We start from the raw sequence: 17,788 nt of genomic DNA, 5'->3' as shown, positions 1-17,788 counted from the left end.
ATCCCACGACTTAAGTCCCATTCCAAGAATGCACCTGAACCCCTTTGTTGTGTACAGAAAGCCCATCCTGTGTTGTGTGTCTGCATACCTCCTGCTATGAAGAGGTCTCACTTACACACAAACACAGCCCTACTTTTCATAATTATTCTTCTACTCCGAAGATGGGAAGCAGGTCATTCACCACGCAAGTGAATTAGGGTTCTTTTAGCAGAATTACAGTCACTTTATCAAAGTCGTCCTATCTTTTTAACACAGGAAAGGAAGAATGCAATATCCCACCTGTTTCAAAAGATCAAAAGACTAAGAAAACCAATTTCAGAGCCATGGACACCAGCCATGGACACCTGCTCCAGAACTCCCAGACATTTCTGACATAAGAGCAGCAACAGGATCCAGTTCAGATGAAATTACACTTTACTATATATAAACTTTTTTTTTTTAATTAGGAGTACTGACATGTACACTGTGCGCAGGATTATTAGGCAAGTGTGTATTTTGCTTGTACCTTCTGACCAATAGTTTCAGTCCAGATTAATCTCCAGTTAACAAATGGCTTTTTAAAAATAGAACATGCTCATTCTGAGCAGAATTATTAAGCAAAGTATTACTATTAAAATTGGCCAAAATAGGACCTTACAAAGAGCAGAAAAAATACAAAGTAATGAAGTTCCAGTCAGATAGATGTAAAGTAATCAAAATTCCCAAATTGTAAAACATGATCATTGTGCATTTGAGGGTTTTGTGACCAACAGCCAAAAAAGATGGAAGAAGCATGTAGAGTGAAGAAGACACAAATTAAGTGCCTAAGATATATGTCCAATTAAAGGGGAGACTTCCAGAAACTCAAAAAAACACCATTTTCAAGTCTAAATGGAATTTCTGGAAGTACTAGGTGCAGTGTACATGTGCTAAGGTCACAAAGGCTGAAACATGACCTCAATTCAATAAGACACACAAGCTAAAACATAACAATGGACACGGACACATCTCAAGAACGATGCTACAAAGGTTTTGTGGACTGATGACATGGGAGGACTCTTGATGTAGCAGATGGATGGGCCAGTAGATGGACATCTTCCTCAAGTGCCAACAAGGTGGTGAAGGAGTGATGGTGTGGGCTGCAATTTTCAGTGACGAACTTCTTAGAACTTTCTGACTGTCAGTTTCTAGAAGATACCTTATTCAAACAATGGTACAAACAAGAAGTCAGCCGCTAAAAGGTTATGATATTCATGCAGGATAATGCCCATTCCCATGCATCAATGTATTCCGTAGATTGTCTAAGAAAGGTGACAACAACACGTGAAAGATCATTGAATTATGACCTGGCACCCTCAACACTTGACTTAACCTCCATTGGGAACTACTTGGCCTTACTAAAATATGAAATTTACCTACTGTAGGTGGCAAGCAGTACATATCCCAGACCAATGTCTAGGAGGTGAACCTAGCTGCATCAGCTAATATAGGACCTGATCAAATCAAAAACTTAACTGGTTCAATGGACAACAGGCTCATGATGATCATTGTGTTGATTCTATTGATGGTGAAGAGAGAAAAAACATCCACTTAATTTCTGATTGCCTAATAATTGTGCACACTGATAATCAGGTCTTTTTCTTTCGTTTTTGTTTGTGATCGGCTAATGTGACATTTTCCCTCTAAATATATTTATTTGGAGCAAAAGAAAACTTCTGAATTGACTTTTTCCAGGAATAGTACTTACCTAATAGTTCTGCACAGAATGTATATACCTTGTTGATGTTTGGAAGCTCTGGGTTCAGAAGACCTAGGTAGTGTTACTTGAACCCCGTATCTGCTTTGTCATACTACACCAACTGATTAATACAGTCTTGAGGTTCCTATGCTCCCTTGAGGAGATCTATAATAAGTTCCTAGTAAAATTAGAATCCCAGTACCTCCCTGACCTGATACTTCTCTCCTAACAGTACTAGATCTTGGATGGGAGCTACAGCTAAGATCTGTCTCCTGTGTCCTGCTAAGATTACATATCCTAAGAAATACCTTCTGCATGGTTCATTGGTGCTGTTTTTACACTACATTTTATTCTAGTTTTCAGCAAAATGATTCTGAATTTCTTTTCGATCAGCAAGGTTAGGAAAATGTTTTTGCTACATACTGAACAGCAGGCTACACTGGGCAAGCTGAAGAATGGCCCTTTGGGTTTCCTGACCTCTTTGAACTCATCATTCCTCATATTTACCTTGCGCACGCAGTACTTAAATGCCATTTCAACTGACGCACATTCATTTATTTCTCTGGGAAAATCTACACTCTGTTTAATTAAACCTCCATGCTTCAGCATAATGACAGAGATATTTACTTCATTACCTTACTAGACTGCAAATTTTAACATCCTTTCTTCTAGTGACCTCTAATTAGCTGGTACAGGAAGTTGTTTTGTTGGGTGGAGTTTCATACCTTTCTATTATGGGTCACAGGGCTCATTTTCAGATGGAATTTCACCTTCTGCAAGATAAAGGGAACTGATGGACCTAGGGGCAGAGTTCCCATTTTCAATGATCAAAGATCATTCTTTTTATTTTACAATTTTGTACAATTTCTAATCAATTTATTCTTGGTTAAATTTTGTAGTAAACCCAGGAGATGGATGCCAGTCAATCAATGGGCACTTGCATTCAAACACTCTTGCACACAGGCCTATTCAATAAGTATTTTAGAGCAGCCAATTACTCTAACAGCATGTTTTTGGACTGCAGGAGGAAAACGGTGCTTCTGATCTTGAGGTCAAAGAAAAATCAAAATACTGAAGTTCAGCTGGAGCTATCCGATTTAAGTGTAATAAATTTGTTGAAATGAAAGAAGTAAAATAGTGTGCCCTGAAAGAAAGCTGACAGAGGCAGGAAGCATTCTGCCACAAGATGAAATTGCAGTATCTGTATAGCTGGGGTTAAACTTGGCAACCAGGGAAAAGGACAAGGTCATATCAGAGGCTGGTGAGAAATCTCTCATAGGCAGCAAGGAGGCAATGAGAGGGAAAGGTTTTACGTAGATCATACTCAGGCACCCAAATGCAGGGCAGTCTTGAGATTGAACTCCGCACATAGCTGGTCATGAGGTATATTACACCTTAGATTCCGCCGTATTTATTAGAAGTACGTTATATTCCAAGTGACACTCCCAAATGTGTAATGCGTGCGCCTGCTTGTCCTCCCCCTTGACTGATGTGTGGCATCACCATTATATTGCACGCACCCCTTTTCCGTCTTTAACCGTCCAGTGGTATTCTGTGGGAGGAGAACACAAATTATATTCATGAGAACTTCCTTATCCAGTAACTACTCTATCCTGTGTTGCACTTCTATTTTTTGCACATCATTGTTGTTGCTGTTCTCACTTGATGTGGCACTGAGTTGTCGCACTACTGTTATTTACATTCTGTTGTCGACTAACTTATCTGACAGTCATAGTCAGTTTATATTTACCTATATTGTATATTCTATATTGTATTCATCTTATGACAGCCAAAGAGGCACAGAAGACATGTAGACATGACAGGGGGAGAGGGACACTTGAAATCTATACACAGGAGAGGGATGATGAGGGGCTATGATCACCAATTCAGGGGCAGGCAGTTCTTCCCCCAAACAGCTAGGGGTCAGTGTGGGGTTTGGGAGATGGAAATCCCTCAGTACAGTCATCCTCTGGGCTCTCTGCTCAAACTGGGAGTGAAAGCATAAGCAGCTTGCTCACCCAGGGTATTCTCCTGACCTTTTCCTCAGCAGAGGCTTTGAAATGTTCTGGGGAAGTCAATCCCGGCCCATGGGTGGAGAATTAGTGGCTGTGAGCAGCTGCATATTGTTCACCTTCCTCATATGTGGTTCCTTAACTGACCGCAAGGAGCTGCTTGTTGCTGTCCATTTGCCTGGTGCTGATTTATGACTACTGCATGTTGACAAGTTCTTGTCCTGTATCACCTATGAACAAGCTGTAAAGTAATGCCAGAAAATAAATCCAGTTTGTTTTTTGCATTTTAATTTGATCTCTGTCTAACTGAAGGACGGTTCTTCACTGGCAGCCTAAGGCACATTTCAGGGAAACACCATGGGTAGGATGTTACTCCTTCATAGACACACACACACACACACACACACACAAAGAGCAATTTAGGGACATCAAGTGGCCTCCAGAGAGTACCCTAATAATAATAATGATCATGTTGATGACGATGAGAATATTAGTTTTATTGTTTAGTTGTAGTTTCTGTAACTTGTAAAAAAGAACTTTTATACCTTATAAAAGGAATTGGTAAGGGCTTTGTGTTTTAAACCTGGTCATATCCTTGCTTACGTATTGTTTATCGTGGGGTCTGGGTACTGGACACACTCCGAGAGAAATTAACGATTTGCGTGTGGCTGTATTTATGTATGCGTTCGTTATGATTTATTTTAGTTTAGTTTAGCTTAGTTTATTTTGTTTTGGTATCCCGCTCATATATCCGGCTCAGGAAGACCGCAATTTATATCCCGATTCAACAATAAAAAGTATTACTATGTACAGTAAGTTTCACAGAACCCCAAACACACGCTGGAACATCCCGTCGCTGCGGCTGCGCAGGACAAAGTATGTCCCGTCCCGTCCGATGGACTTCCTGCGATAGGCGCTCCTGCAGTAACAACTGACGCGGAGCCGGTTTGTGTTCTTCAGGCCCGGTAACGACCCTTGCGGGGCCGACGACACAGCCGATCCGGAGTCAGTCTCCGGATGTTTGCACGCTGCATCCGCATCAAAGCTAACCGGCAGGTTAATAATCGAGTGAGCTGGCCTGGTGAAAGGCGGCCGGCTCGTGCTGAATCCGGCCGTGTGCGCGAGCCCGGGTGGGAACCAGAGCGGAGACCCGGCGCTGATCGCGCGACGCGGCGAGTGCGTGACACGGAAAGTGCTGGAAAGAATCCATCATTGTGGCCGGACGGCGACGCGGAGCGACAGCCGGCTAAGATAAGGCGGGGGGACCGCGTGTTATTCCTCACTTTCAGTGCGTATAGAATAGCCCTGGCGTACTGGGTTTACTAGTGACTACGTGATTATCTGCTGCTTTTTTACGAAGTTGGTCGTTCATCCTAATTGTCATGGATGGCTGGTTGTACAGTCACAAGCACCGATAACGGAATTAAATATCTGCTATGGACTTGTTGTTCTTGTTGCAACTACTTCAGCTGTATACAGTATGTAGCAGTTTAAATTATGGATAAAGAAAAGTTGTAAGAATATAGTTTTGAGGTGAGATGCATTAATATTCGACACCAACCAGGATTTTTTTTTTTGTAGGAATACGGTTTTAGTTGGCGCTTGATTGACACGCTTAATTCAGGTGAGATGGCTTCTTCTTATTTTTCTTTAGGGATGTAGTGTAGTGGAAAGCTGAATTACTGTAACCTTTGAGGAAGCCGGGATTGTATGTCCTGCGTATGGCTGAAGAGACATCTCATCTTTCAGAGCTACACTCCTCCCTCCTGGACTCATGCACTAACCTAAGTTACCTCCTGTTCCGCCAGGACTTTGGGTTGTTACTTTATATGGTTCTCCGGGAAGTCTGTTATTTAGGTATCATGTGCTGTACATCGATGGCTCTGGTGTAATTTGGTGGAAATAATAATTTCTGAATTCGGTTTAGTTCGCAGGTGGCCATCAAACTGAAGCGTTGCTTCTCTTCTGTTTGGCATGTGAGTTATTTAAAGCTCATAAACCCTCATTGTATGAGTAATCGCTGTATTAATTTACAGTTATGAAACATACGAATCCTTCTACTTTCTAAAACTAAACAGATATTCCCCCGTGGAAGGTCGCAACTTAGAGAAAATAGTGTGAGGTCATATGTTTTTGAAACTTTAAAAAAAAAAAAAAATCTTTGGGGCTCCTGAAAATAATCATTCGTAATTAAAAATATGAGAAGGCCAATAATATAGGAAATAGCTGGGAAAAAAGAGAAATGTAATGCATTGATAACGAATACATTTTCTAGTGATGTTGACTCCTATCAAACAGTCATGGTAGAGCTATATACAAAAATAGATGAAATTATTGGTGTTGTTGATGGGGAAAAGATACCTAGGAATGCGCTGAGTACTCAGTGGACCAAATGTTTTACAAAAATGCCCGTAAGAAATTGAAGGTGATTAAGCTGTGACAGAGAAGCCTCTCTTGGGCTTAGTAAAGTGTTACCTTCCTTTGGTGAGGAGCTGACGTTAATCTTTCAGAGGAGAAACTAGATGAGGCCTAAGAGGACACAAAGAAGAACCTGAAGAAATATCTTTTGATACAAAAACATTGTGCTGCTTATTATACTTGCTTAGTGTGTGAAACAAACAATAACTACAATATAAGAACATCTTTTAAACATAATCTGTTTCTCTTTTGAGATAGACACCTCATTTTGCCTCAAATCATCACTTGTCCCCGAATGTGGAAGAATTTGTATCTGCTGAAAACATGAATATCAGTCATTTTCTTTGCTTATTATGATTAAATTGATCTATCATAACAAGTGTCACCAAAGAAATCACCACTTAACAGCTCTGCAAACAATAATTTAGTGTTTATGAATGTTTTCTTAGCAGGAGCTGAACTTCCTTACTGTCCTCTTCATGTGCCTGTAGTAGGGAATTTCAAATGCGTATCTGCTAAACTAAGCAAAATTTGTTTTCGACTTTTCTTAGTTTCTCATGTTTCAGTGCCTAATTTTAAGCATTTTTGATAATTGATGAGTAATTTAATTTTCCATGCGTAAGTACTGTTCTGTATGATATTTGAAGTGGTGCGGTGTTGCTTCATCAAGTAATCCAAAGTTATAACAAGGCAAGTAATGAGAATTTAATTTCCCCTGAGTTTTCACCTTGGGATATAGGGTTCAGCTTGTGTAATGAGGGATTACTATTTTACCAGGTTTAAAGTGAAGCACAGAATTTTCAATTCCTCTGAGTGGTTGACTAATTTTAAAGTATAAAGTTAAAATTGGCAACTTGGATGACATTACTGGTTGTTGTACCTGAGTGTGCCTTAAAAATTGGCTCATTACATACATACTCTGGTAGTGATACTCTGTAGTGAATCATTTGAGTAGTTGGCCTTATAAAGTCTTGGTATCCTGTATGTCTCCATAGATCCATCTTCCATTGTCAGGGTCTGGGGGTGTGATTTGAACAAAAAAATTTATTTTATTTGTTGGTGATGGGTGTACGTTTCAGATAATTTTTTTTTTATTATTCCATTGTCTCCTTTGGAAAGTGGTTAATGTCGAAATCTATATGGCTAACTTTCTTAGCTCAGAATCATGGTAATGTATTATTATGTTACCGTGCTTGTGTACATTCACATTCTTCCCCTCCGTTGCCAGGCAGCTGTGCAAGCAGCTATAAGCGGTAGGGCACAATGAACGGACAGCTGGACCTCAGCGGGAAGCTGATCATCAAGGCGCAGCTGGGCGATGACATCCGGCGCATCCCCATCCACAACGAGGACATCACATACGACGAGCTGCTGCTCATGATGCAGCGGGTTTTCCGTGGGAAGCTGCAGAGTTCCGATGAGGTCACAATCAAGTACAAAGATGAAGGTATGCCTGATACCCAGTGAAGGAGGAGTGGTTGGGCTGTATACCAGGGGTCTGTACTATGAAGCAGGGTTACTGGCTTATCGGGGTAACTTGTCGGATTTAAGGTAGTCTGGGAAAAATGTAAGTGAACAAATATGAAGTCCATTTAAACTATGGTACCTTAAGTCCGACAAGTTACCCCGATAAGCCAGTAACCCCACATACAGGCCCCAGCTTATTGAATGATTTTGTAGGGCTGAACCTTTGGCCGTTTGCTTGAAAGAAGTAGATGGCATAGTATAGTCCCCGAATCATTGCACTAAAGGGGGGGTGGGGGGTATTAATATTTCACACTGAAACAAGTTCAAGGGATTGTTTTATGCACATTCATATGAAGTATCTTTTGTGTTTGATTTTTAAGTTGTTCCGCTTGGTTGGTCTATACTAGGGCTATTTAAATCACAGTCCTCTAGGGCTGAGCACTGCTGATTTTCCAGCCTCCTTTTACCTGTGAGCCAGGTGCAATGCCTTTGTGGCCGATCAGAATCAGTAATCATTAAACTAACTGCCTGAGAGAAGTGAAAACAAGGCCTGGGTTTGGAATTGAGGGCCAGATTTGAAGAGCCCTGGTTTGCACTAATATGGACAAATGAGGTTTCATAATAATGTTGCTGATTGTAAGATCTTGTAGGTTGGAGCATACAAACATGAAAGATATACAGTATTAGGCAAATGTATCTCCTATCAGAACCAAAGCAGTTCGGGTTTTCAGGGATACGCCTGAACAAAACAACCATTTTATCCAGGGCATTTTTTGTCCAGTGCTTCCCAGGAAAGACATCAAACTCACTACAACCTAGTACCAGTTAAGTGGTAATTGGTATTTGACTACATATGTATGCTTTTTAACAAAAACATATGTTTCTCTTTGCTCGTTGAGGGTTCTTCATCACAAGAATATTTATTTTTTGAACAGTAATGTATTGAATTTTGGGTATAATTTCTGAAGTTGAGCTCAGGTGTTAAGATCGCCCAGTGGGCAGGAAGGCAGCAAAGCCGTGAAGTCGGTAATAGGGGTTTATTGGCACAAACAGGGTTGACAGCGACAAACATCAATGACAGATCTGGGGAATACTGACTCAGACGCAGACTAAATACACAGGAGCAGCTGAACATAACAGGCAACAGGTGAATACAATCGGGAATTAACACGAGGTAACAAGGGGGGCGTGGCACATAGGAGGATCGGACGAGCCGGGCGTGACATCAGGAGCTCATCAACCTATGTAGTCTTATGTCTGAATATAATACCAGAAAACGGAGGCTTTTGGACTTCCTTTGCCAGCCTTAGGAAGTTGGGCTCCCTCTTTGAGTCTGGGTCCTCCCAAGGTTTCTTCCTACTAGGGAGTCTCTCCTTGCCACTGTTGCGTCTGGCTTGCTGTATGGGGATTTTGGGCAGGGATAATGTAAAGCACTTTGAGACATTTTAATACTGTGAAAATGCAATATAAAATTGAATTGAAATGAATCAAATCAAATCTGATGTGATTCCTAGACAGGAATAATTTCCTATATTGTCCTCTTGTGTTCCGGGGCTCCTGTGACAGCTGCAGTGCCTAGACTGGATTAAATATTTATGACATCCTCAGATGTTAATTGTAGTACAGGGCTCATTTTATCATAATCATTTCCCAGTAACATGATTTGGTTTGTTTACTTATGGTCTCCACACCCACAGACGATGACCTCATCACCATTTTTGACAGCTCCGATCTCTCCTTCGCTATCCAGTGCAGCAGGATACTCAAGCTCACAGTCTTTGGTAAGACAGCTGTGTGTGGATATGCCAGATGTGCGTGTACCTGTGTATTTTCCCTTGTAATTAGCTGGCACTGTTGTCCAGTGTTATTTTTTGGGCACGATGGGTTACATGTGAACAATGTTTTGTCTAGAAATGCTTCTGTTCTCTTTAACTTGTGTTTTTAAATAAGTTATATAACTGATTAAAACAAATAATTTAAAGGGTCTTTCAGTTATTTGCTGTTAGAATAAGACTGGATTTTTAAAAATCAGAAGTGGTCCAAAATTGAGGCTCTTCGACAGATGTATTGAATTTAGGTTTTTGTTTTTCACCAGAGACATAATTAAACTGTTTGCAGCTACTTCTAGTGGTATTATATCCATACGTTACATTAAACCTTTATCTGGCAATTTTTAGTGAAATAAGTGTGGGCTAAAATGGCTACATAGAACAAATAAAATCATAAATTTATCTTGAAGCACAAAGAGGAGGAGAGGCAGACCGCACTTCCAGGGACTGGGTCCTTTGACTTTTTGGTTGGCGTTTTGGCTGAATGTGAAGTTCTTACACATCTTTAGTAGTAGTTTTTTCCATCCCAAAATATTAACTTGAAGGACCCATAAGAAAATACATTTACCAGTCTGCCAGCAGGGGGTGCTTGTGCTCTACAAACATGACTTCTGTGCCCAGTGATATTTTGCTTACACAGAAAAGAGCAGCGCACATCATAGTGACTGATGGGTAACGTCTTGTGAGACATGAATATAGCTTGCAACATGTGCGTTGCTTATTTTAGGAAGATGCCAGCAACTGGTACTCAGATATTATGGGGTGGGCATCAAGATCTGTTTTCTAGGGGGTGTTTTGATACTGATTTCTAAAAGAAGTAAATTGTGGATTGAATTGATTAAAAAAAAACTGGTCAGCTGACTCCCCCCTCAGTGCAGCCACATTCAGGTTGGCACAGCTTGCATTTTGAACTGGATTCTTCACTCATTTTCCCCCATCAGTCATTCCTTTGGTCTTCAGTGGTCTGTCCTCAGGGTGCAGGTATGAAAGCACAGTTGCCAGCGAGCAAAACCTGCTGGAGTCTCAGAGCAGACTTGTTTAAAAGTTTCCGCACAGGATACTATCAGCTTAATTGACAGAGACAGAATAAATTGTGGCTCAGTATCCTTGCCTTAACATGCCTGTGTATCCGGACAGTAGAAGGCAAGCTAGCCAAACCCACTATGGGATACAATCATGGCATTTGATGATCACACCTCATTAGAGTGCAGGGGCTCTCCTGCAGTGTGCATTAAGCGTTATATGGTGTGTGGTATTCTTTTGCGTGCTATGTCTCATCTCATTTGTATTCCTCATTTGTCAAACATATGTAGAATATTAGCAGCATGCAGAGTTGATCCATGCAGTTTCATCACCAGTCTCTCCTCTGGTGCCTTGTACGTCCTTCATCATCTTCTTCATATTGGGACAGCTGTTGTACCAGCAAAGCAATAAGGGAACCAGTCTTTGCCTGTGAACACATTACCTTCCGTTGTGTTTTTGGGACCTTTGAAACAGGATCCTGTTCTTAATGTCAGTGTGTTGGATGAGGTGTTTGCATTCATCTGTGTTAATGTTTTATTTGTGCTGGAGATGCCTTCATTGTAGCTTTTACTCTTCAGCCCTTGGGGGCTTTGGTACCGTGACTCTTATAGGGGCGATTGGGTAACTTGGCACTTGTCCACTGGAAAACCACTGGTCCAGATGTGTCTCTCCATTCCTCCCGCTTTCCTCTCTCCTATGTGTCTCTTCATTCCTCCAAGGTAAAACAACGTACGGAAAGTAATCATTCTGAGAACAGCCATAATGGCAGAGAAAGCCAGAGGTCCAGCACAATACTGTTGCCCAGGACAACAGCTGGCTGCGACTGGAAGATGTTATTGAGAAAGACGGAGGCAGCACTGTGTTGACCTCCCAAAATCCTGACCTGTTTGTCAATCTTCAACATTGGTCCTGAGAGAATGGTTTGATTTACTGAAGTGGAACATGTATTTGGATCTCACGGACTTTCCATGGCGCATGACTTCCCTGCATTTTTTTTCTTTCTTTGCTCTTCTCCTCCATTCTGACCAAAAAAGAATCAAACTACACAAGTAAAATCTCTATACCCTGTCCCTTTCCTGCTGAGCTCGGCAGGTGAGACCTAAAACGTGGATGTAGATGGGTAACAGATTGGAACGGCTATAATCTGATGGGTGAGGTGTAAATTTGTAAAGCATGTTGTACAGCATAGAATAATCTTGACACAAATGTGATTATAAGACACACATGTGTCCCAACGGCGAAGGCTGTGGCCATTGGTTAAGTGTTTTCAGGTTTGATTTTCAGAGTACTATGAATGCAGGATTCTTCACTCATGCATGGGTATGAATGCAGGCTACAGGCTGTGTAGGAGTCCTGTCTGGAGTAGATTACTCCAGCATTTGTAGTCCCTTCCCCACACTTTGATGTGGATGTATCTGTCCCTGAGCTCCCTGCCTGCCAGACGATGTCATTTCCTGCATATTCTTTGTTTGGCTGTCCCTGTGCTTGTGGGCACTGCTAATTTCTCTTTACTGAGCTTCTTCGTCCTGGGTTGTGCTGTGCAGTGGACTCGCACAGGCGTTTGTATCTCAAGCCCGCATGAGCTGAGTGCTGTTGCCCTACCTCCCTGCAGGATACTCCCTGCTTGGGGAAAGGACAGATCTTTCTGCCAGTTAGCAATTCATACTGCCTGTCCGTCTCCCATGGTCTCTGTTCTGTTTAACGACGTTGGGAGTGTGGAGTTGTGAAGCCCTATCATTGGCTGTGGTCTCAGTGCTGTCCCGGTCCATGGAATCACTATGATGTAATGGGTATCCTGTGGTGGAAGCAGGGGGGAGATTGGCTAATTCAGTCCTGCCCACAAACTGCAATTTGGGGTTTCTGTGTTCAGGTTTTTTTTTAGGGACAGTATTTATTGCTTTGTTTATGACACAGTGGAATTTGAATGTGAAATATCCTTTGATTTTTTTAGAAGGTGCACTTTCAGAGTGGCGACTGGGACCGTTTATGGAACACACTGTGAGGGGGGAATTCCTTAGCTGTCTACAGTCTTTGTCTTCATATAGAGTCTGTCAGGTGGCAGTGAGTTACCTGCTGTCACCTGTCACAAGTGAAGGTTGCATTAATCCTGGCTGTCACTCCTTATGGCACCACTTGGTTCAGAGACTGGAAAAGAGGGTGCAGTCAGTAGGAATATGAATTGGATGGGCTGTTGTCAGTTGCATGACCTGAGATATTTAGAGGAGTCTTTGATGGAAAATCATATGCACTAGCCTTTGAATGGCGATGGCGAAGACCTGATGGCATCTGGGGCAGCATCATTGTGCTATAGCCTGGCTCTCGGACAGGCTCTGCTGCGGTACTCTGATGATCCTTAACCTCTGTAGCTTCAGTAAAGTAGTTATGCAGTATGACAGTCTTTGCTAAACTGGGGTGAACATAAAAAGGAACTCAATAAAAATTAAGAGGCACACCAATCTGATATTGGGATGGGTATGGGCACCGATCTGTACCTATTAGATGGATCGGGTTTCGGCCATATGTGACCGATCCATGTCCGACACTTACTTATTTAGTTATTGGCAGTCTGTAAAAAGATAGCTCCTATTTCGTGTTAAATCTATTTGTACAATCAATCGCACAACAGCTCTTTCCCATTTTAGATGTGATTTTGCTGCTTTCAAGCTGAATGCTAACGCTGCAACTCAGTTTTGTTACTCAGTGGGTGTGAGTGCAGTGATGTCATGAGCATACCCTTTGCAGCAGGAGATGGGGAAAAACATCAGAAGTTGATGATCCGGAAGTATTTTACGCTTTAAACAACAACGTGTAGCACAGTGATTTGCAATGGATGTGAAAACAAAGTTTTGAGAGGTGCAAAAAGAAAAACGCACAATTGTGCGAGTCACTTGGGCTGTTTTTCTTTCTCACTACAGCTTGTGATACACGAGGGACTGCTATCAGTCCCTTGTGTATGACATCCAGTGGGAGGGAGGAAAAACCTGGGGAATTTTAAGCATTCGCCATTTGCGTATATTCCCTTGGAAGATATCGAAACTGAACTGCAAATGCCTCAAAAACCCTTAAAACAAAATGTACAAATGAAGTGGAACAGCACGTTATGTATGTTTCTAGTAGCCTGATTAAAGATTTTTTGGGATACATTTTTTCATTGATCTTACTAGTTTTAAAAATATCCAGAATGAATAAAGTATGAATATTTATTATATATATATTAGTGCTGTCAAACGATTAAGATTTTTAATCAGATTAATCACAGGGTTGCTGTGGATTAATTTCGATTAATCACGATTAAATATAATTCATTTTTAAATTATATTTATTTTATTTTGCATGAGCAAACAGACTCAAGAAAAAAGGGAATATATATGCACTTAACATGTTTATTGAACATCTTGAATACGAGTCGGATGCAATCCATCTGCCACAGAAGTGCATTATACCATGGGCCCATATCAAAAAGCAAGATTTTCTGGTTAGCTGGACAACTTGTCGGATTTAAGGTACCTCAGTTTAAATGGTCTTCATCTTCGTTCAATTACAGTTAGCCCGAACTACCGTAAATCCGACAAATAATCCGACTAATCATGAAATCTGATTCTAGCCCAGTTAATTGCCATTGTTAGCAATATCAGTTGATAACACATTACGCGTGGTGCTTTACGTATAAAACTCCGTAGCAACACGTCCACAGATAAGTTGGACGGCATAGTGTGTGCGACCGATTTAATGAGCCACAAGCCCACAAATGAGAAGTAGTGCTTAAACAGTATAAGACTACAACTTTCCCTTCTGTTAATAAAAGGCGCAGCCATCTTGGATTCTGAACTCAGGATCCTCTGTGCTGCTCCGAGACATTTCTCGGATCTCCGAGAAACAGGAGCGCGCATGTCGTCACTTCCGGCTTTAAAACTCGGAATCCGACTCGGAATACAAGTTCCCAGGGCAAATGGAATGCACCAAAACTGCCCGAAATGGGTTGACAAAGACATTTCAGGGATTTCGAGTCATTCTGCGCTGCACATGGGTTAATTGCTTTAAAAATTTTTATCAGATTAATCATGATGATGGATTAATCCGTGTTAACCCGTTAATTTTGACAGCCTTAATATATATATATATATATATATTTTTTTTTTTTTTAGTAAGACATTAAAGTCAAAAGTTCTTGTATCAGAATCTATATCGGTATCGGCAGTGTATCAGACCGAAACTGAAAAAATGTGGATCAGTCCAACCTTAATTTCTCTGCTCGAGTTTCACTCCCTGAGCCTAGGTATGTCAAAACGTGCCTACATAGACCACTGTGATCCAATGGTCTGTGTCATTAAATCCATGTTTGGGTTTTCCTTGCATGTTGTTGTGGCTTTTGTGCATTTTGTTGGCTCTGGGTTGCTTCAAATGGGTTATCAGGTTCCCTTGAGTGAGCCAAGGGCCTCACCTTTGACGGATTACGTTTTACTCTAGCTCTTGTGGGATAAATCAATGATGTAACGATTTCTGGTAGTGACTGTCACCGTGGGGAGCATAATTTCTGTGGTAAAAACAGATCTGAAGTGTTGCCTGCCAGTCCCTGATTTTGTCTGAAATGCCAGGACCCTCAGGAGGAACATCAGGACAGCCTGCTTCCCCAGTCTGAGCTGGAAAATTGGCACAGGGCGATTTCTAGAACTGCAAGCTCCGGGAGCTTCCCCAGAGCGAGGATCATGCCTCTTCAATTAAATTATCATTTGTGGGGCAAATTATCCAAGACCTATTAATCAGCTCTTTCACGCTGTTACATCGACTCGAGTCCCCTTGGCTCTTTTCGCTTACTCCTCTGGCCGTTGTTACCTGCTGCGTTCCTTCTCATGTCGCATGGAAAATGCAGCAGCTTTTTGCATTTTGAGAGAGTAGGTGACCCATCTGCCTGCCAGAAACTGAGTGTCCTCCAACGAATTGTGGTTTTGTAAAGACGTCACTTAGGCTCTCGGCTGAAATATTACAGGTCTTAATGCCTCTTGATGATGACGCCAGTCTGTTTCCTGTGGCTATTTCACTTTTTTATATGGTCTAAAAACATTATTATGTGTTGCTGTGACTCATTGAAATGATTGATAGTTCTGTCCTTTTCCTGTAAGCAACCCAAGAAACACACAAGGCAGAGCACAAAGCAGTCGATTTATTTCTTGCTAGCGTTTGTCGTGAAACTGTAAAATCATTTATAGACTTGGTCATGATAGGAGATCTGCAATGGAGGGAAACACCTGTCAATTCATTATCAGCTCTTTTGAATGGCATTTGGTTTGAGCTACAGCTGTGTGTATCTATAATGTCCTTCTTCGTTTTCAGCTTGCCTCTTGCTGGGATTTCTTCAGCAATAGCTACTGATGTGGAAAGCAATACTGTCTTGAAACCTGCTTAACCCTGTTTTCATAAACTATACTGAGAGGGAGACGAATTACAGTCTAGTAGCATGGAAAGGGATGCAGATGCAGGCAGCGTCTCGCTCCGTTCCCTTTTATCTGCCGTGATCCGGCAGACCAGCACCCCTTGCATGTAATCAAACACGCAGCTACAGTACATGCTGGCAGAGGCAGAACAATGCAGCGAGTGTTCAGAAGCTTCTGAGGTCAGACAGTTGCCTGCTGGACTTTAGCTTCTGAAAGGCCAGATGGAGTTTTTGAATCCAGTTTTCCAATGTAGTTTTCTGCACCTGGATTCTATTTAAATTCTGACCAGGAAGCAGATTAAGGGGGTGGGGGGGGGGGGGGGGGGTGTATGCCTGTTGGGGAGCCAAGCGGTAAAGTACAAATATTAACAAACTGCAGGTAGTGATGATGCATTTGGTTGTTGGTTTGTTTACATCAAAAATAAATAAGTGAAAGGTCAGTGGTTCATGAGGTATGCAGAGGTTTGAGTTCTCCTCCATCACACAACTTCCCCAGCTCTGTTTTTATTTTAAGGCTCTGATGCAGTATTCCTTCCAGGGTGGAGCGATACAGACCAACCCCGGTTTTAGGTGGTCTTGTCATCAGCTCAAGATCCGGCCTTCAGGCCTGTATGGATTTTAGCAATGGCTTGTGACACTGGACTCTGATTCGACTCCCGTCGTGATCCAATTTTCCTGGTCCTGGTACATGGAGTATATGTAAACAGGCTAGCAGTGTAGTAGCGTGAAGTGCTTCGAATGGGGCTCTGTGTTTTCCAGACCACAGGGGTTGCTGGTGACAAACCATGCCTTTGCTGCCAGCCCTGCAGGGAGGAGTTCCCTCCCTACCCACCCTCCCCAAACTCCTAAAAAAGTCATGCCTATGAAGATGCAGTCATGGTGATTTACACGTGACATCACAGCTGCAGCACTGAGGTTCTTGCTTCATTAATCCTGCTTAACCAGAACAGAATAGTTAGTCCCACTGGAGGTGGGACCTTTCCTTAAGCAGGGCACAGCTACACCCACTCCCCCGACCCGTCTCTTGGGGCTACAGGGCAAAGCAGAGCACTGTGATCCAGGGCTTAGAGTACTGTTTTCCAAATCTTTCCAAATGTTTGGTTTTGAACCACCTAACGATAACATTGACGTGGATCCAGAAGCCTAGCTGGACTGAAAAGGCTCTTTTACCAAATAGAGGACCAAATGTTTTTTTAATGCAAGGGTTTCTTTTTTTAAAACAATACTTCATCTCTGTCACTCTGATATTGTTGAGATTATTTTTTTGAAGCAAACCTCTTCTGGCAGAACAGGTGGGCAGGAGTTGAGAAAGTTGGCAAAATGAAAGGAAACTCCTTGACCTCAAAGCTTAGCAGTCGTCCCAGCCTCCCCCTGGGTGAATTGGGGAAGCCCCCATACCATGCAAATCGTATTCATGGCCTGCTCTTCCCATCCTGTCCATGGTTGCCTAGCGATGAAAGCTCTAAATGATAGGCATATGCAATGTGTACATGCATAGGAATTTGGTTGCGTGCTGTCAACTTGAACCAAAGCAAAACTGGCACACTAGAAGGAATGCATGAAAGCAGAGTTGCATAAACAGATCAATCTTTGACGTGGGCAGCATCCAAAAAAAAGCAAATTAACAGTGAGAATCTGTTTTCCTCTTCACTGTAATTTTTTTTTAAGAGGTCATTTTTCCACAATGTGACGTTAGCAGAGTTTGCAAGTGCGATGACATGGGGAGGTATAAATTATCTGAATCTGTTCTTCACACCACCACTCTTATTACTGAGTAGGATTCCTGAGTATTTAGGTGAAGTTTTGGCCTTACTGGTGCTGGTTAAAACTGGGAGCGCTTGCTTTAGGAGCCCTAATGAAATATGATTAGATGGGGCATAAGAAGTAGGCA

The 17,788-nt window shown here is 41.9% G+C and overlaps 1 protein-coding gene across 11 annotated transcripts in view; it reads left to right on the top strand.

Moving 5' to 3' along the window:
* Positions 1-4,616: 4,616 nt before the first annotated feature.
* LOC111850258 (protein TFG-like) overlaps positions 4,617-17,788 on the top strand; it is a 30,357-nt gene continuing 17,185 nt past the window's right edge. For 2 of the 11 annotated variants that reach the window (XM_072700878.1, XM_023823953.2), the window contains exons 1-4: positions 4,706-5,017; positions 5,311-5,353; positions 7,376-7,594; positions 9,312-9,395. In XM_072700878.1, coding sequence (XP_072556979.1) covers positions 7,411-7,594; positions 9,312-9,395 — 268 coding nt within the window. In that variant the 5' untranslated portion in view covers positions 4,706-5,017; positions 5,311-5,353; positions 7,376-7,410. The other 9 variants (XM_023823952.2, XM_072700877.1, XM_072700870.1 and 6 more) reach the window with 8 other exon arrangements.

This window comes from Paramormyrops kingsleyae, chromosome 16 (genome assembly GCF_048594095.1).
Source record: "Paramormyrops kingsleyae isolate MSU_618 chromosome 16, PKINGS_0.4, whole genome shotgun sequence".
In the NCBI taxonomy this organism is placed as follows: domain Eukaryota; kingdom Metazoa; phylum Chordata; class Actinopteri; order Osteoglossiformes; family Mormyridae; genus Paramormyrops; species Paramormyrops kingsleyae.
This window is presented reverse-complemented; position numbering and strand designations above follow the sequence as displayed.